The 21,647-nt window shown below is 42.7% G+C and overlaps 1 protein-coding gene across 1 annotated transcript in view; it reads left to right on the top strand.

Moving 5' to 3' along the window:
* The window catches only part of PLXNC1 (plexin C1), a 510,673-nt gene that overhangs the window by 152,826 nt on the left and 336,200 nt on the right, over positions 1 to 21,647 (top strand). Inside the window, exons 3-4 of the mRNA XM_078676006.1 lie at positions 523 to 657; positions 21,104 to 21,204. Coding sequence (XP_078532132.1) covers positions 523 to 657; positions 21,104 to 21,204 — 236 coding nt within the window. The remainder of the gene's footprint in view (positions 1 to 522; positions 658 to 21,103; positions 21,205 to 21,647) is intronic.

The raw sequence follows: 21,647 nt of genomic DNA, 5'->3' as shown, positions 1-21,647 counted from the left end.
AGGAGGGCTGAGATAGCCCTGGCCAGGAAGGCGTAGTAGGATACAAGCTATATCCCCTGTGCAGGTGAGTGATTAGGGCATGAGGCAGTGAGAGGCATTATGATTAATTGATTATTTGCTACCCAGGCAACTGTTTGTTCTTGATTTGCTTGAGTGCTGTGGTTGTTTCTGTATAGTTTGTCGTGCTCTGCAGGAGCTGTAAATAAACTGAGAGTGATACTCATCTAGCTTCTTAGTGTATGCGCTGTATTTACACTGACACGTCATGTCGTGTTCCTTTAATGTGTATGACACATGGAGCAGGCAGGGTTCTGCTTCTGCACACATAGCATCAAACTAGATGCAAATGTAAGGAAATGCTACCGAGAAGGAGGTCTTAGGAAACTCCCTGGGGTAAAACGGGTTACACTTGTGATATAACCATGAACTGGGCACATAAGTTGAAACGTCACAGCATTTTCTGTTGTGCTATTTGAAATAAAAGGATTTGACAATACATTTTTCTCCTTATGTTTTTCGTAGGTTTCCCTTGACCACACCTTCAGAGCAGGATGTCCAGAGATCCTGTATGAAACTGTGGAAGAAACTCCTGTCCTTCCCAAGCTTGTTCTGGACCCTACAGACAAAAGATACATATACTTGCCGACTACATACCAGGTGGGTGGAAGTCATGCATACATATCTGCCTGTCCAATAGTATTTTCAATAGTAATGCGTATGTAAATACGATGGCAAGAGGTAAAGTTGGGCAAAGGGTAGAACAGAGGGAAGCAGCACTCAACTTCTGCCTCATTACTGTCATCAGTGAGGTTTGCAGAAAGTAATGAATTCCTACACAGAGATAGCTGTCTTTCTTTCTTTCTTTCTTTCTCTCTTTCTTTCTTTCTTTCTTTCTTTCTTTCTTTCTTTCTTTCTACTAAGCACGCTTACAATTGTGAATAGATATAGCTGAACTCTATCTCTGTGCAACCAACTCTCTGAAGCTCAATATGAAGCTGTAATTTCCTGAAAACTAAACTCTTTGGGCCTTATTACGATGTCGGACCAACGTAAGCGTTGGAGAAAATCCGACTGCACTATTACAATGTGACCGCCCATAGGGTGGTGGCAAACCTCCATTTGTCAATGGAAGATTGTGTGGTGGGTGTAAAATGCCCGCAGCACAAGCTTCCATTGACAAATGGAGGCTTTGAAACATCCCTGCACCATGCAGCACCTGCCACACGGTGCAGGGGTGTTGCCCAGGCCCTAGAGCGGAGGCCACAGAGGGATGGGGACCCCAAAGACACTTTCTGACAGCAGTTCTATGTCGGAAAGGCCAACATGGAACTTCTGTCTGAAAGTGCTATCATAATCCCGACGGCGGAGCCGAGGCTGGTTCTGCCGTCAATGTGGATTATGGATGGCTTCCAACGCACAGACGGGCTTCTTGAGCCCGTCAGAAGCGCTGCCGAAAGTCCCTCTGCCCGATGCCTCCGCCCGCTGCATCATAATGTGGTGGGCGGATCACTGTGTGAGAGGTCGGTGGATCCGACACAGACGTTGCGTTGGTGTCGGACCAATCGATATCATAATTAGCTCCTTTGTGTTCATTCCAACACCTACCTCTAGTGTGGTCTCATACATGTTTTTTCTTTGGGCCAACAAGTGTTAATTATTAAAGGATTATATGTGGTCCTGCTTCAAATGTAACTACCAATTTTCTAAAGAGAGGGTATGTGATTTTCTGTCAAACAACGTCTGTACGGCTTGCAAAAGGCGAAATAATGATACAAAAATAAAGAATTTCTCTCTATTTAAGAAACACTCCAATTAGCAGCATTCCCACCTAAATATGATAAAACGAATGCCACATTGGTTTTAACATCTGGAAATGAAATTGATGTACATTAAAATGCAATTTACACTGATTAAGGAAAAGTAAGTATGAATTTCTTTGGAACCCCCTGTGAAACTATATATATATGACAACTCACGTGTGATCAAGACACTCTTAGTGTCGAAACGCGTAGCGTGTAAAACTGTAAACAATAAATCATCTGGTATTACGGAATCCTGAGTGCGCAACCTTTTTGCTGTGAAGCAGACTTGAAATGGAATATTGAATCGACTTTGTGTGGTCCGCCGATAATTTTGCGCCACCTGGCTTGGGAGAGAGGATCTCAGCAGGACCCTGTTGTGTTTGTGATATATATATATATATATATATATATATATATATACAGACCAGATTCCTATCAAAAGGATTTGATGCGCACTCAGATAGAGGGTAAAACTCGCCAAAGTTTTATTTTTCAGAAGTCGCTACGCGTTTCGAGACCCACCGGTCTCTTGATCACACTATCTGGTAACAGGCACTGAGAGTTTAAGATATATATATATTTATATATATATATTTGTTTTTTTGCAATTTCGCCAATCCTCCTTGACCCGTGACCAAGGTGCGGCTGCACCGAAACGCGTCGGGTGTTTTTTGACGCTTTTGTTATGAATAAATAACACGCTATAAGGATTTGGGCTTGAGCTTCGGTTTTTGTATCACAAAACAGCACCTGTTTGAATATATATATATATATTACCTACTGGCGATAGCCAGTGGGTATATATAGTTAGGATTGTTTTCCATAGGGAAATCGCAACATTCTATTGGGAATAACTTTGGCGCCGGTTGAGGAATCTTCCTGAAATTTTCCTTAACTTTGCCTCGCGGCGCTCCGGTCCTTCCCTGAAAGTTTGGGGGGGATTCGTCAAGCGGGGGCCTTCCTATATTAAGGACACCAAAGACTTTTTATCAAAACTCCAAAATGTACAATGGCAACCTGACTACTTACTAATTGTTCTGGACATAACAAGTCTTTACACTTGTATTGAACACTCGAAGGGAATTGAAGCAGTATCAACATATCTGAAAAAGAGACAGCTTAGATATGCACAACATAATTGTATGTTAATTGATTTTCTACAATTCTGTTTGAGCAACAATATCTTCCTCTTCGAGGATACCTACTTCAAACAAGTGTCTGGCACGGCGATGGGCACCTGCTTCGCTCCCAGCTACGCGAACTTGTTCGTGGGCTGGTGGGAGGAGCAGGTGTCCAGAACCTACAGGGACGATATGTCCAGGGGCTCGGTAATAAAATGGCATCAATATATCGATGATTTATTCATCATCTGGCAAGGAACTGAGGAAACTGCACGTCATTATATTACATACTTGAATGACAATGATTGCAATTTGCATTTCACGGGGACAGTTAGTCCGACTTCTGTGGACTATTTGGACCTGAGAATACAAGTTGTTGGGGGCAAGATTGAAACATCATTATATCGGAAGGCCACTGCTGGCAATTCGATATTGCACGCAACCAGCAGTCACCCCCCCAAACTTGTGCAAAGTATCCCCTATGGGGAATTACTTAGGCTCAGGAGAAATTGCACAAGAGATGATGCTTTCGAAATTGCAGCCACCGAGAGTGTAGCCAGATTCATTGTTAGAGGCTATAATCCTATCACCCTGAACAAGACACTTTGCAAAGTACGAGCCATGACCAGGGACAGTCTACTTGAAGAAAAGAGAGATAACAAAAAAACTGTTGGAGGGAAATTTAGACTAATTACCCCATACTCAGCGGAAGCAAATCACCTTAAGCGTATGCTGAAGAAAAATTGGCATATTTTAAGAGCAGACAGCGTTATAGGTGATGATGTCCCTGTCTACCCACTGGTCACATTTAAAAAAGCTAGATCCATTCGTGACCACCTTGTGCGGAGCCACTTAGATAAGGTACCTTCCAAAAGTAACACTCTGAAAAATATGAGAGGTTTCTTCCCTTGCCATAAGTGTAAGGCATGCTGTAATAGCAAAAGAATGCTTACTTACACTATCCAAGATTCTGGCATGATTAAGAAAATCAGCAAGTTTATCACTTGCAGTACACCATATGTGGTGTACTGTCTTGTTTGCCCATGTGGGCTGAAGTACATAGGCAGCATGGTGCACCCCTTTAAAATTCGAATCTTAGAGCACATGAGGGCAATTGATAAGGTAGATCAGGCCTATCCAGTCGCCAGACATTTTGCCGAAGTACATGAAAGCGACAGGAACAAGTTAATGTGCTATGGCCTTGATTCGATTCCTGATAACATCAGAGGAGGTGATAGACTTAAGAAACTTCGCAGACTTGAATCAAGGTACATTATAGATTTGCATACCAAAACACCTTGGGGCATGAATAGTGGTGAAGACCTGATGGTTCACATGGGTACATAAATACATGGTGACAACAGCTACTTGATTTGCAAAGATGCAATTAGAATTCTCTGCATTTTGTATATATGTATATAATTGTATATGTGTACATAGGCATGGTATTTGAGAACCTTCGTAGTTTTTTAGGATTAACTGCTTCTGTGAATTTTGTTTGGATAGTAAATGATTTATGACTCCTGCAATATGATTTGTTCGGAACAGGGTCATAAAACAGATCTTGGTGTGTCCATGAATCGACTAAACATGAACTTTCTTAGTGAACTGTAGAAATATAAAAGTATATAAAAATGAAAAATGTAACAATGAAATATTGAGATGATATAAATTATATACCAAAATTGTCACATGATTTATGACAAATATAAGAATGTATATAAAGTTAGAAATTATTGGTTGACTTACCCCTTATGAAAACAAAGTATTTCCGGAAGGATAATGGCCGATCCACGGCTCATTTTTGTTTTGTTCTAACCAGTATGCAGAAATAGCAGTATATGATAATTGTATTTGTGAGAGGATGGCGATAAATGTTTATCTCACGCTCTAGCATACTTGTATCACTGAGTGGTTTACACTGTTATTTAACATCAAAACGGGTAAATAGAAAGTGATTACATTAACAATGATGAAACACCACTCTAAAATGGCGCTGATTATGGTCAGTTGACCAGTAGTCCTTCCTTTAATGAGGTGAATATGTTTAAAAACATGTCGATGTCCGGTGGCTACCGACATCGAAAAAGGCTGTGTGCCGAAACACGAGGGCGTCTGTCTTTGTCTGTTTGAAATAAAGCAACCCTGGAAAAATCGAAACTTCCGTGAGTGCGGGTAATTCTTTGTTACGTGGAGAATTGAGCAGAATATATATATATATATATATATATATATATATATATATATATATATATATATATATATATATATATATATATATATATATATCTGGTAACAGGCACTGAGAGTTTAAGATATATATATTTATATATATATATATTTTTTTTTTGCAATTTCGCCAATCCTCCTTGACCCGTGACCAAGGTGCGGCTGCACCAAAACGCGTCGGGTGTTTTTTGACGTTTTTGTTATGAATAAATAACACGCTATAAGGATTTGGGTTTGAGCTTCGCTTTTTGTATCACAAAACAGCACCTGTTTGAATATATATATATATTACCTACTGGCGATAGCCAGTAGGTATATATAGTTAGGATTGTTTTCCATAGGGAAATCGCAACATTCTATTGGGAAAACCTTCGGCGCCGGTTGAGGAATCTTCCTGAAATTTTCCTTAACTTTGCCTCGCGGCGCTTCGGTCCTTCCCTGAAAGGTTGGGGGGGATTCGTCAAGCGGTGGCCGAGATAAAAGGGGGTCCCAAAACGTGTTTTCCCCATGTTAATTTCCATAGGGCGGTTGGACTCACTTTTAGCCCGAACGGCTGAATGGTTTTCCACCAAACTTGGCAAAATTGTAGGGACTGGTAGCCCGATGTGCCTTTGCTATGTCTCAAGATATGTGCTCCAGTGGTTTTTATGAAAATTAACTTTGAAAAAATATATATTGGGCTACATTGGGCTATAAATATGTTAGAGCCCAAATGTAGCCCAATGTAGCCCAATGTAGCCCACTGTAGCCCAATGTAGCCCAAAGATGGCCACCAGAGACAAAAAAAAACAAATGTAGCCCAAATATCAGCCAGATGTAGCCCAACTATAGCCCAATGACAGAATGTCCCAGAGTGTTCTAAAGAACAACTAGAGCGCTATCAGTCTTACTTATGACAAAAGTATGGCACACCTGAAGTCATCTTGATTGGAATAAAGTGTTAACACTTAAAACATTTAATTTGCAAAGGAACAAAATGAGGGGGTTCATTTTGCCATAGTAATTATGATTAGTGCTGAAGAAAGAAAAATTAGGGCACATTTTGAGTGACTTCTCAAATCCTCTTATATTTCATTAAAAAAATTCTGATATGCAGTCTCACAAGATGGCCACCAGAGACAAAAGAGCCAGTGCTTAAAAACTCTGTTAGCAAAGCAGGCATTTGAGATTTAAAAAACGTTTTAATATATAAAAACGGTATCCGCTAATAGAATTAGCATTTAAAAAACCTTGGGTATTCAATGAAAAAGCCATAGGTTTCAGGCCTTATATAGTTAGGAATTAGCATTTAAAAAACCTTGCGAATTCACTGAAAAAAACATAGGTTTCAGGCCTTATATAGTTAGGAATTAGCATTTAAAAAAAACTTGCAAATTCACTGAAAAAACCATAGGTTTCAGGCCTTATATAGTTAGGAATTAGCATTTAAAAACCTTTGAAATTCACTGAAAAAACCATAGGTTTCAGGAGTTATATAGTTAGGAATTAGCTTTTAAAAAACTTTGAAATTCACTCAAAAAACTATAAGTTTTAGTGGTGTTATAGTTAGCTGGACATTTTACTCATACAAAACCATTGAAATTGCTCCTATATAGTTAGTTGTAATAACTATATTTCGCGCACCCGCAATCCACTGCTGATGATGTCACATATTAGATCATTCATGACATGGTCAGTGACATCACTGATGACATCTCAAATGACATCACTGATGAGGAAGGACGTGTGCCCGAAACGCGTCGGTGTGACAGACTGCCTGTGGAGTTTGCTTAATAAATCAGTAAATCACAGTTCCTGAGTGCGGCGTTTACTTTTTGTGATAAAAAAATAAAAATTATATATATATATATATATATATATATATATATATATATATATCACCGAAATCTTCAGACCCTCACTTGCGCGGCGAAAGAAGAGACAGACCCCACGATATCCAGGCAGGTTGTTTTATTCACAAACCTTCAAAATGCAACGTTTCGAGTACTAGCGTACTCTTGTTCACACACACTGCGTTTGTTTTTTTGTTTTTCTTTTTTATGTTGTTGGTTCTGACCCCACCTATGGGCCACACCTCCCACACGTGCATCACATAGTCCAGCCCGTGGCCCGGATTTCACTGATTTAAAGCAACAACGCTTCATTTTACATGTAAAAGAAATCAGGGATAATGGACAATGTCATGAAGAGGCATTTGACGTACATAGCGATAAAAATGATACCACTAATGTTGATTCTGCCACAGTATACACTCATTGTGAACATGCACAGAAAATTACTGTATGAATACATTAATGACATTGTTGTTATATTTAACTGCTTGAATGCAGATAAATAATCCACTGATTAATTAAAATAAAATGCCTACATGCATAGTGAATAACCTTGTTAGCTACATAGTTCAATAGACCAAAAAATTAAATGATCATATAATGACATTGTGGACAAGTTTAAATGCTAGGCCTGACGCAATGTTGTTGGAACTTAGACCAGAGCTCAGCTGGATCATATGCGACAAAGGAATTGCCACTAAATGCACCTGGTGTTTAACCGTGACTATAAGCTACAGTCCTATATATTTATTAAAATTTATGCATTTATAAATTTCGTTCTTCATAAATATTAAGACCTACTAGCAAAAAATTGTAATTACAATGATTAACAAGTGCTCCTATATATTCACAGTGTAACTTAACCACCCAAAGAATAACCAAATAATATTTAAAAGACCGCATTGTTTGATAACCAAAACAACCAATCTAAAAATGGTAGTAGGACTGGAGGTCATCATACTGGAGTACACTCTTTGTTTTCATCTTAATGTGTGTCATATGAAATATTTGTGTGTACCCCAATCTAAAGTGCAAGTAAAGCATTGCTGAAACCTCCAATATGGAGGTATAAGGGCCTAAATACGCTGTGGATGCGATTGAAACGACTATCTACAGAAAATTGTGCAAATCCTCAGTCGCATTCAACCCGTTGGGTTGTTTGCTGTCAAGCTTGATTATGTACCGCGTTTCCAATCTGCGTAGTAGTTTATCGCGGTCGCCACCGCGTCTGAGGGGGGCAACAGCGTCAATTACATAGTAGGTAAGACAAGACAGATCCCTGTTATGTCTGATGTTAAAATGACGCGCCACTGGATATGCCCCGTCATGATTAACAATGGCACGTAGATGCTGCAATATCCTGACATGCACCTGGGCACCGGTACTACCCACATAGCGCAGACCACAGGTGCATGTCAGTACGTAAACAGCAAACTCAGTGCGGCAATTGTAATTGCCATGAATGGGTAATTCCATGTTGGAAAATGGGGTACTATAGTGGGTGGTGTTTTGACCATATTTGCAAGCTCGACAGGAAAAGCATTTGTGGAAACCTTTACCTCCAAACCACTCATTTGCCTTTGGCAGTTCAGGGCTGGATTTAACCAGCTTGTTGTGCATGCTGACTGCCCGTCTGAATGTCACCACTGGTTTGTCAGCGGTCCTGTCACGAAGAACACCATCTGTCTTGAGTATAGCCCAGTGTTTGTTAACAATGGATTTGATTTGGCGATGTTGTCTGCTGTAAGTTGTTATCAATCTAACAGTGTCTGTACTGGTATTGTCATCAAGCAATTTAGGTGCCAGTAGAGAGACTCTTGATCGTTCTCTGCTCTTTGCTAGTGCATTAAACAAGCAATTTTTACTGTAACCCCTAGCTTGTAGTCTGGCCATCATGGCAACTGCTCCTTCCTCAAATTTTTCCTGGGTGTTGCAGATTCTCTTTAAGCGCAACAACTCACCCAAAGGGATACTGGATATTACGTGTCTGGGATGCCCACTGCTGGCGTGCAGAATACTGTTGCCTGCAGTGGGTTTTCGATGCAGTGAAGTGCCAATCACTGCGCCGTTGATACTTATACAGACATCTAGAAATTCAGCAGAAGAAGTGCTAATGCTTGATGTAAAAAATAGATTGAAACAATTGGTGTTGAGAGCATCGACAAAGATTTTAGCACCATTTATGTCGCCCTCCCATACACAGAACACATCATCGATGAATCTCATCCAATGCTTCACATGTTGGATACCAGGGACGTTGACGAGATCCTGCTCCTCCCACAACCCTACGTGCAAGCACGCGTAGCTGGGAGAGAAGCAGGATCCCATAGCAACACCGCGTATCTGCCTCCATATCTCCTTACCAAACGAGAAATAGTTATTGTTGAGGCACCACTGCACCAAATCACATATCATTTTGTTATGGCTGTAATATGCACAGGATTTACGTCCCAAAAAATGTCTGATTGCCTCAATGCCCTTAGTATGTTGAATACATGTATACAATGACTCGATGTCTAACGTGATAATACACCAATTATCTTGCCATTGTATGGACTCCAGCTTAGTCAAAACGTCTCCTGTGTCTTTAATAAAGCTGGGCAACATTTGGACATGCTCTTGTAGATAAAAGTCAATATACCGTGAAATGTTCTCACCCATACTCTTGATCGCTGAAATGATGGGTCTTCCCGGTGTTGGATCTTTCATTTTATGCACCTTGGGAATAAGATACAGATGTGGCATAACCGGATGTTCCACCAAAAGGAAAGCATATTCAGCTGCTGAAATCAAGTTGCTTCTTTTGTATGATAACAAAAAATTTTTGACGTTATCCTTAGCATGCTTGTATTGGACACCATTGCTTTTTACATAGCAGTTAGTATCTGCAAGTTGTCGCATTGCTTCCTTGATGTATTGATCTTTTTGCCACAAAACAATGTTTCCTCCTTTGTCGGAAGAGTTAACTACTATTTCTTGGTTTTTTGACAGTTTTGCCATGAGATTGTGATATTGTTGGGTTTGAAAACTGGACATATTGTTTGTACTCTGGATTTGTTGGTTGAGTTTTTTCAAATCCTCGATGATGCACTCGTGAAAAATGTCCACCGCATATATATATATATATATATATTCACTGAAAAAACCATAGGTTATAGACCATATATAGTTAGGAATTAGCATTTACAAAACCTTGAAAATTCACTGAAAAAACCATAGGTTATAGACCATATATAGTTAGGAATTAGCATTTAAAAAACCTTATTTTACTCACACAAAACCATTGAAATTCCATATATAGTTAGTTGCACTAACTATATATCGCGCACCCGCAATCCACTGCTGATCATGTCACATATTACATCATTCATGACATGGTCAGTGACATCACTGATGACATCACTGATGACATCTCAAATGACATCACTGATGACATCACTGATGACATCTCAAATGACATCACTGATGACATCACTGATGACAACATCCAGTGACTGTATGTTTCTGTAAAGTTAAAATATGTCTTACATATTGAAGAATGAGTGGATGTATAAGTGTCTGGATGAAGGATTTAGTAGGTGCGTGACTGACTGTATGAGTGAGTGATTAAATGTGTCTCACTGAATGCATGGGTTAGTGACTAAACTGTCTTAATTTGTGCATCATTATGTCTGTTGTTCTGTAAACTGCTGCATGTGTTGATCATTAGCTATACGAGAGGCTATATGTGTTATTAATTGGTTGCCCAAGTATTTCTATGGGAGATTGAGTTTGTGTGGGGGTGGCTGGAAGGTGTGTGACTCTATGCATAGATGTGTGAGCAGTTTATTCACTAGGTGTATGAGTTCAAGAGTGCATGTGGAAACAGCTACATGGGCAGTTGACTGTGTGCATGAGTGTATTGATGAGTGAATGGATATCTCAATGCTACATGTCATAGTAAGTACATATGTAAAACACAGTACATGTGAGAGTTGGCATATATAAATAACTGTGCATGAGAGCCACTGAATGAGTGAGTGGTTGTATCGATCATTGTGAACTTGTATCAGGGATTGTATAAGAGAGTAAATATGTGTTAGTATATGTTTCAATAAGTAAGGTGTGTTTAACTGTATAGTTGAAGAAATGGAGGTGAGATTGTTTCTTTGCATGACTGACTGGGTGTGTGAGTAACTCCATGAATGAGTGGCAGTGTGTGAGTGTCTGTATACACTGAGTGTATCTAAGGTTATATTAGAGTCTGAAGAGGTTTATCGTATTAGCACAAGAATGATGTCAAATGAGATGTCATCAGTGATGTCATCAGTGATGTCATTTGAGATGTCATCAGTGATGTCATCAGTGATGTCACTGACCATGTCATGAATGATGTAATATGTGACATGATCAGCAGTGGATTGCGGGTGCGCGATATATAGTTAGTGCAACTAACTATATATGGAATTTCAATGGTTTTGTGTGAGTAAAATAAGGTTTTTTAAATGCTAATTCCTAACTATATATGGTCTATAACCTATGGTTTTTTCAGTGAATTTTCAAGGTTTTGTAAATGCTAATTCCTAACTATATATGGTCTATAACCTATGGTTTTTTCAGTGAATTTCAATGGTTTTTTAATAGCAAATATCATAAGCTGTCGAATGTCAAGTACGTGGTAAGTGAAAACATTTTCGTGTTTATGCACACTGATCTGCTTTGAATGGTGCCCCCCCCCCCTCATTTCTATTAGGAGTACTCTCTCTTTGCAGATAGTGAAAGGTAGTTAACGCAGGCGTTTGCCCCCGTTGTAATCCGTCGTGCCTGCTTCTCTCTCCATTTGATTGATTGTTATCCAAGTATTTACTGTTTTAGAATTAGTTCTCTTTGGTTCATTCTCTATTTACAAACAAACACAGAGTCGCAATACTCTGTTTAGTCTTTCCAGATAACGAAAAATCGTGTAAAAAAAAAGAAAAGGAATCGAGCAAAATCAGTAGGCCACTAATGGGATCTCTTTTTGACCTCGCTAAAATAGAAACATTAGGAACAACCCCTCATGACAAATACAAAACTAGTGAGATGAACTGAACTCCACACAATGATGGCTGCAAAACAGCTCGGCTCCGCCACCCACCCCGCCCAAAATAACGATAAAGAACGGCTGCCATGATTGGTTGCGGAATGACCACGACGGAGCTACGAAATGGTGCTGCTCTCATGCTAACCCCAGCTTCAGTCTGAAACATCCAGAAACACTGTAGACTACCAATTCGATCAGTTCCGGTAGCGCCCCAATGTAACCCGGTAGAGAAGAACTAGCCCTCCCCTCTTTGACTGATGGTTCTTGTTGCCTGTCCCTTCTGTTGCCATTTAACAGAACTATTTAGCCTGCTGAAAGGGGTTGTGTTCCGACCGCTGGTTGGTGGAGACATTTTGACTATATTCTGTACCTGCGTTGTCGCGTAATGCGTCATATGACGCGCCGCGTTAGCGCATCCGGAAGTCATCCGGGGCGCGCAGCGCGTAACGTAAGCATAACAAGTCATGTGACTTGTTAATAAAACTTTTCATTGGTTCATTTTACTTTTCTTATTGTAATGATGAAAGGCTTGGTCATATGACCTAAAAATTACGCTTTTCATTACTTCCGAACATTATTTTTTCTTAAATATATGTTATAATGTTCCAGGCTAATGTACTTTCCCGGAAATTTTACAACTGTCCTGCAAGTAAAATATATTCTTTTTTCGAAAAAAAGAGCGTTTCTTCGTCCCATGACGGAGCCGTTGAGCAAAAGAGGGTCGACCTGCTGTCTTAGTCGCCGATACGCCTGAATATGAGATTCTTATCGATCACTTTATGTTACAGGAATAGAAAACACAACAGCCCTTGACCATTTATCTTTACTGCGTTCCTTCGTATTATACCTTTTACCCTTCATGTAATTGGTCTGCTTTATTTCACTTGCCTTTTAATGATTCTAAAACAGTCACTATTATTAAAAACGTTACCAATGTATATACTACTACCATGTTTTCTTTTAAAAACCTTTATTGTGAAAATGTCATTATACAAATACGAGCCTATAACCACGTGGGCCTGCCACAGAGCAAACTGTAATCGTATATGATGAATAGACATTTACACTGTAGAGGAACGTAACGGGCGGGCCATTAGGTTGCAAGAACTAAGGTGTCTAACAGTTACGGAATCGGTGGACGTACATTTTATAATTAAAATACGACAGGGCCAGTTACAATAAAATTATCTAGATATACATTTGCGGGCAAGTACCATGGGTGACGTTAATTCGAACTTTCAAAAGTACAGTAATCAATAACACATCAGAACTTAATATCAATAGGGATGTCGAAATAGTCAATCAATTCTCGTCCCCGCCCGCCATGTGCTTCAAAACTGCATACGTATCTCGTGATTTCAAGGTTCTGCAACCAGTACACAACAAGGAGTTTTTAGTCCCATTTATTCCGGCGCCATTTTGGGCGAGGACGGGCAGGTCCAGGATATAGTCAAAATGTCTCTACCAACCATAGACTATGATGATGTTCATATGCTGTATTTATTAGAGTAACACTCATCTGTCCACATGAAATTAATTTGCCACAATCTAAACATGTCATTTTAATCTTTCCAAAGTTCTTCTAAATATTTGGGACCGTTTCCCTTGCCTCTGAAGCTCTCAGTGCCACTTCTTTGATGAATGTACTAGCAGGTCAGGGGTTCTCCTCCAAATCTCTCTTTTATGCAGCACTATAATTAATTGGTGCCACCTCTCCATATGACGATGCATGGTATAGTTACCACAACTATATTTTTTTTCGGTTCCTCTGGAGAGTTCATCGTGGCAGATGAAGCGTGTAACGTACCGGGCATTTACCTTTTTTTGCATGTACAGGAAAGGAAAAAAAAATCGAGCGTCCGAGTTCTAAGGTGTCCCAGGGCCATTTTAGTGGACCAGGCCCAAATCCAAAGAACAGGCCGCCATTTTGAGAGTCCTCTTGCAGCCGCCTGTCGCTGTAGCATCAAGAGCAGCCGAAACTCAGCTGAATGGCAACTGAAACGGTAAAGGGGCGCCCCACTACAGCAGACGAGCCTCCACCTAGGAAGGCCCATTCACGCCGGCTCCCCCCCCCTTCGGGCACCCCACGCCGTTATTCGGAGCAGTATTGTAGGATGGCCACACCAGTGCAGCAACTTGCTAGACATCACCTCGGTGGTAACCGAATCTCAACGCCTTGTGGTGTCTTCTATTCAAAAAACATTGTTATGCTGCCTTCGACCTATTCGCCGCAAGTGCGCACACAACTCAACTGCATAGCTTGCTAGACACCACCTCGGTGCCATCCGGATCTTGGAATGTCAGCACCTTTTGGTGTCTTCTCTTCAGAAAATATTGTTGCGCTGCCTTTGGCCCCATTCGCACATCAGTCCGCTACTGACGCCATCTCACAGGCTAATGGGGCGCCCCACGCCGACTTTCAGCATTGTAGAATGACCACACCAGTACAGCAACTTGCTAGACATCACCTCGGTGCCATCCGGATCTCGGCGCCCCACTGCAGATGAAGTGCCTCTCAACTATGAAACCACCACGGTGACATCCGGATCTTGGCGCGTTGTGCTGCCTTCGGCCTATTCGCACATCGGTCCGCTACTGACGCCATCTCACAGGCTAATGGGGCGACCCACGCCGAGTTTCAGCATTGTAGGATGACCACACCAGTACAGCAACTTGCTAGACATCACCTCGGTGCCATCCGAATCTTGGCATCTCAACGCCTAGTGGTATCTTCCATACAAAAAATATTGTTACGCTGCCTTTGGCCCCATTCGCACATCAGTCCGCAACTTAGACATCACCTCGGTGCCATCCGGATCTTGGCATCTCAGCGCCTTGTGGTGTCAGTCAGAAAATATTGTTGCGCTGCCTTTGGCCCCATTCGCACATCGGTCCGCTACTGACGCCATCTCACAGGCCAACGGGGCGCCCCACGCCGACTTTCAACATTGTAGGATGGCCACAGAAGTGCGACAACTTACTAGACACCACCTCGGTGCCATCCGGATCTTGGCGCGTTGTGCTGCCTTCGGCCTATTCGCACATCGGTCCGCTACTGACGCCATCTCACAGGCCAACGGGGCGCCCCACGCCGACTTTCAGCATTGTTGGATGGCCACACCAGTGCGGCAACTTACTAGACACCACCTCGGTGCCATCCGGATCTTGGCGCGTTGTGCTGCCTTCGGCCTATTCGCACATCGGTCCGCTACTGATGCAAACTCACAGGCCAACGGGGCGCCCCACGCCGACTTTCAGCATTGTAGGATGGCCACACCAGTGCTGCAACTTGCTGGACACCACCTCGGTGCCATCCGGATCTTGGCACGTTGTATTGCCTTCGGCCTATTCGCACATCGGTCCGCTACTGACGCCGCCTCACGTGCCAACGTATTTTCTACGCATTTTATACCCTATGCCGCATAACAGGTCATGTGACTTGTTTATAAAACTTTTCATTGGTTCATTTTACTTTTGGTTTCCTAATGATGGAAGGCTTGATCATATGACCTAAAAACAACACTTTTCATTGGATGAAAACTTTTTTTTTTTTCCCAAACGATGAAAGCCCCACCTTGTTTCTGGATGTTTCAGACTAAACTGGCGTCAGCATGAGAGCACCACCATCTCGTAGCTCCGTCGTGGTCATTCCGCGAGCAATCATGGCAGCCGCTCCCCACCAGAAGCCTGCAGGAGTCGGGGCCCCCAAAACTTTTGATGAATTCTCAAGGCGGAGGGGACGCTTTCGAGAATGGGGTCCAAGACCTAGCAGACAAGCGTCCGATTTCCAAGGTGTCCCAGGGCCATTTCAGTGGACCAGGCCCAAAAAGGATAGAGCCTGCCGCCATTTTGAGAGTCCTGTGACAGCCGCCTATCGCTGCACCGCAAGAGTGGGCGCAACTCAGCTGAATTGCGGCTTTTGACACAGTGGACCAAAAACGGACGGAATGGCAACTGAAACGGTAAAGGGGCGCCCCACTACAACAGATGACACTCCACCTGGAGAGGCCCGTTCACGCCGCCTCCCCCGGGGCGCCCCACGCCGTTATTCGGAGCAGCATTGTAGGATACCAAAACCAGTGCGGCAACTTACTGGACATCACCTTGGTGCCATCGTTCTGCTGCCTTGGAACTATTCGCACAACAGTTTGCTACTGATGACCCACCCCCCGTGACGCCCCACGCCGTTATTTGCTGGGTGGCAACTTACTAGACATCACTTTCGTGTCATCTAGATTTCGGCGCGTTCTGCTGCCTTGGAACTATTCGCACAACAGTTTGCTACTGATGACCCACCCCCCGCGATGCCCCACGCCGGAAATCTGGACGTTGTGCTGCGTTGGGACTATTCGCACAGCCGACCGCTACTTCGTTGTTTTTCCCTAAAAATGTTTATATGTTATTACTATTTTTGTTTTCTTGTATATATTTATAAATTATTAAAGTTTTATAATCTTACTACTTTGTCGGAGTGCTATATATTTTTAATGTGACACATAATTGTAAAAACTTTGATGTACAAAGAGTCATCCCTGGAATCTTCCGCTTCACGCTCGGTCCCCTCCCCAATCACAATACAGGATGGTTTTCAGATAATAGCAACGCTTCTGCTGTGACGGATCTCATCGAGTGTGGGCCTTGATCTACTATAACTCCTTTGAAGAGGGGTGATTCTTTACAGCTGTGGCCATAAACTACATCTGCAGGGCTAGCTGATAGCCTAGGACCGGCCTGGACAATCGGACACAGAGGAAAAGAAGTGTCAGAGGGTGCGGTAGTGAATAGGGCGAAAGGGAGGTGTCGGGCGGGCACAGGGTGTGATTCTCAGGGAAGAGCAGCGCAGATGGGGGGAGGTTTATTACCCATGCATAAGACAGAGAGCGGGGGTGACCACTGCCTGGGTGAGATGCTTGCGAGGGTGGGGAGCCATGCTAAGGATCGACAGCGTGCACAGAGTGGGTCTGGTCAAGGCATCTAAAATGGCTGCCGTGCACGACAAAAGTGTGGCATTTGAAAAAAGACAAGATGGCGCAGACAATGTTTTTCAACACTTCCTGATTTCCTTCGAATCGAACGTTAACAGACGTTGGGGCATATTACCAAAGTTAAGCGATATTTATCCCTAACGATGCATTGCAAAGATTTTTTTACCGTCAGAAATTATCGCAGATAAACCTTGCTATTATCAAGGTTTATCGCAAATACGATAAAAAACGACCGCAATGCATTAATATCGCTGAAAACTCAGCGATATTCATGCATTACCGAGCTAATGCTCTTAGCCATGTTATCCACCTCCCATTGGATAACATGGCTAAGAACTGCTCAGGGCAGCTGTTACTTTTTGGAGATATTCGCGCTTATCTCAAATATTTCCAAAAGTTGATAATAGGAGATAGCGATGTTAGCGACTGTTTCCAGTCGCTAACATCTTGGCATGCCCACTTTGCATGTCATTAGTGATAAATATCACTCACATGCAAAGTGGGGCCCAAGATGGTCGCTATCTCCTACTAGCCGTCGCTAACTGGTGTTAGCAACAGCTAGGTAATACAGATATAATTTTATCTCCGCGAAGCGGAGCGCTGTTACAGATATATATCTTGTTTTTGAACGTTAATTTCTCAAAATGCACTGAAGCACATATATTGAGACCTAGCAAAGGCACATCGGGCTACCAGTCCCTAATATTTTACCAAGTTTCGTGCAAATCCATTCAGCCGTTCGATTATTATTATTATTATTTTTTTTTGCCCCGCGGGGCCCTTTTAAAACCTCCACATCAAACCTAGGGGGTCAGCGAGGATCTACTATGCCCCCTTATGGTCATTTGCCCCTTCGCTTTGGCCTCCTCTTGTCTCTCGATCCTACCGAGAGACAAGATGGCGGCCGCTACGTACTGTTTGGAATGTTTACAGACACCGGAGAGCCAATCAGCTTCGCTTCGCAAAGCTCCGTAACGCGAAAAGTACGCGAAGCGGTGCGCTGTTACAGATATATATCTTTTTTTGAACGTTAATTTTTCAAAATCCACTGAAGCACATATATTGAGACCTAGCAAAGGCACATCGGGCTACCAGTCCCTACAATTTTGCCAAGTTTCGTGCAAATCCATTCAGCCGTTCGATTATTATTATTATTTTTTTTTTTTGCCCCGCGGGGCCCTTTTAAAACCTCCACATCAAACCTAGGGGGTCAGCGAGGATCTACTATTCCCCCTTATGGTCATTTGCCCCTTCGCTTTGGCCTCCTCTTGTCTCTCGATCCTACCGAGAGACAAGATGGCGGCCGCTACGGACTGTTTGGAATGTTGACAGACGCCGGAGAACCAATCAGCTTCGCTTCACAAAGCTCCGTTGCGCGAAAAGTACGCGTCCTGGAGCGCTGCCCGGTCCGCTGTTACAGATATATATCTTTTTTTAAACGTTAATTTCTCAAAATCCACTGTAGCACATATATTGAGACCTACAAAAGGCACATCGGGCTACCAGTCCCTACAATTTTGCCAAGTTTCGTGCAAATCCATTCAGCCGTTCGGGCTAAAAGTGAGGCCAACCGCCCTATGGAAAACTCAATGTTAAAAACACGTTTTGGGACCCCCCTTTTTTCTCGACCCCCCCTGGACGAACCCCCCCCACAATTTTCAGGGGCTGCTCAGAAACAAAATGTGCCATTTTCCTGAAAATTTCAGCCAATTCCGTCCACAAACGCCAAAGTTATTAGACATAGAATTTTCAAAAAACCCATAGAGAAAAAATCCTAACTATATATACCTACTGGCGACCGCCAGTAGGTAATACGAGCCTTAAACTCTCAGTGCCTGGGACCAGATAATTGTTTAAACTGTAGTATCAGTGGAGCCTGGATACATAGCTTGGGTGGATGATGTCGTAGTCTAGGCTGCCTCTCAGATTGCACCAACCTTATGCTCATTATCCAATGGGAGCAATACATAGTTCAACCTCTACCACACCCATTACTTATCATATAAAGCGACTTATGAGGACTCATGGTAGAGGTGGGTCAAAGGGAATGGGGTAAGATAGAAAACATAGGAAAGGGACTCTGCCATTGCTGCCTCGTCACTTTACTGGCCAATAATGTCTGTGGAATGTAATGAATTCCTACAAACAAAGGGATAACGCTGATGTTGTGTTTTTCAGAGACATAGACCTACTTACAATTGTGAATAGATTTGCCTAAACTATGTTCCTGTGTAATCAACTGTCTGCAGTTTGCTATGAAAGTAGTCATTCCTGAAAACTATCAATCAACCAATCAATCAATCAGGGTTGGTAAAGTGCAACTATTCACTTGCGAGGGTCTCAAGGCACGGGGGCGAGGTGGGGTGGCTCCTTTGAGTGCTGGGGTCAACCGAAGAGCCTTGTCTAGAGGTCTTTCCTGAACTAGGGCAATGTGGTAGATTGCCGGAGGTGGAGAGTGTTCCAGGTTTTAGCTGCGAGGTGGGAGAAGGACTTTCCTAATGTTCTGGTCTTGTTGATACGTGGGACAGTGGCCAGAGAGAGCAGGGCTGATCGGAGGTGTCTTTTGGGTGCGTGGAAGGAGAGGAAGCTGTTCAGGTATGCAGGTCCGGTGTTGTGAAGGTCCTTGTATACATGGGTTAGGAGTTTGAAGGTTATTCTTCTTTTGACTGGAAGCCATTGAAGACAGTGGAAGTGTTGGGTGATGTGACTGTGACGTGGGATGTCAAGGATTAGCCTGGCTGTGCCGTTCTGGACTGTCTGGGGTTTGTGAAGGAGTTTCTTGTTGATTCCCGTGGAGAGAGTGTTGCCGTAGTCCAGCCTTCTGCTGATGAGTACGTGCATGACAGTTTTTCTGGATTCAGTTGGGATCCATCTGAAAGTCTTTCGTAGCATGTGGAATGTGGAGAGTGTTGAAAGTGGTCGAGGATACGGTGTTGATCTGGCGGTTCATTGTGAGGGATGAGTCTAATATTATACAGAGGTTTCATGCATGGTTCGTCGGGGTGGGGTATTTCCGAGGGCCACCATGAGCTGCGCCATGTGGAGGGGGTGGAGCCAAGGATAAGGACTTCTGTCTTTTCTGAGTTGAGTTTCAGGCAGCTGTTCTTCATCCAAGTGGCAATGGCTTCCTTCCTTTTTTGGAAGTTGTGTTTGGTGATGTAGGGTTCGTTGATGAGGGAGAGAATTAGCTGGTTGTCGTCGGTGTAAGAGACAATGTTGAGCCCATGGTTCCTGACAATGGTTGCGAGGGGGCCATGTAGACTTTGAAGAGGGTGGGGCTGCAGGAGGAGCCCTGGGGCACTCCACAGTTGGTCTCTCTCGGTTCCAAGAGGTAGGGAGGGAGTCTGACCCGCTGAGTTCTGCCGGTGAGGAAGGAGCGTATCCAGTTGAGGGCCTTGCTGTGGATGCCCACAGTTTGGAGTTTGGTGGCTAGGGTGCAGTGGGAGACGATCACGAATGCAGCTGAGAGGTCCAGTCCAGGTCAGTATGTTTGTTATGCTGTACCCACCCTGGGAGAGTATGTATGCCATGATTGTATACACCATGGAACATTATGTATGCCATGCTTGTACCCACCATGGGATAGTATGTGTGCCATGCTTTTACCCACCCTGGGAGAGTATGTATGCCGTAAATAGTGGTTTAAAACTTTCTCAACAGGCAGCTATGGACTGTTTGATTTTTTCTCCACCAGCTGAGGGTGCAGGCCAGAGGAAAGAAGCATGAGAGGTTGGAGCGTTCAGCAATCCTGCACTGGCCTCTCTCATGGATGAAATTGTACATTTGAAAGCCTCTGATGGTGAATTGCATAATTCGTGAATGGGTGTAATTTCCGTTTGAGGCAAGGGGGAAGTTAGCAAAATGTTTACTGAGTCGAATATCGTCCCAGCTCAGCATATTTTCCGATTGAGGTGAACATTTTCAGTATCGACTGAGGGGATATTGCAAGCAATCGATCTAATAATCAATCTGATAAGCTGCCCAATATTGTAAATATTCTAAATACTGTAATTACATGACGTTTCTGTGAGCGTACAACTGACCTTCTCTCTCATGTGTGTGTTTGCTGCAGGTGGTGAGGGTGAAAGTCGCAGAATGCGGTCAATACAAGTCCTGCAGACAGTGCTTATTGCCAGTGGATCCATACTGCGGCTGGTGCCATTCAAGCGCAAGGTGTGCAGTTCCTAAGGATGCGTATATCGCTGCCTGTAAAATATTGAAATGCTGCAGGAATACATTTTAAAGAGATAACTTAATGTTTGTATAAGGGTCCTTACTGTCACAATAGACATTCACATTTTCAGGGGCACAGTTCATCTTTAGAGGCACAGGCAATTGTTTGACCCCAAAAAATCTGCAAAGTAAAACCTAGTGGAAGATGATCTAGGAATAGCCTGTATAAAACATAAATGATGGCTTTTCTTGTTTTATAACCCGAAAAGTCAAATTTAAACTTAATTTGTTTTGATTTTTCCCTCATATTTGCTTATTATATCATCAATACTAATTACATGACAAAGTGTTCAAAATGTGTTTCCGACATCCCTCTTTTTCTAATGATAGCTCTTGTCAGGAAAGCTAACAGGTACTGGTGGCAGGGTAGACAAAGTAAGCAG

Source organism: Lissotriton helveticus, chromosome 1_1 (assembly GCF_964261635.1).
Source record: "Lissotriton helveticus chromosome 1_1, aLisHel1.1, whole genome shotgun sequence".
Lineage (NCBI taxonomy): Eukaryota > Metazoa > Chordata > Amphibia > Caudata > Salamandridae > Lissotriton > Lissotriton helveticus.
This window is presented reverse-complemented; position numbering and strand designations above follow the sequence as displayed.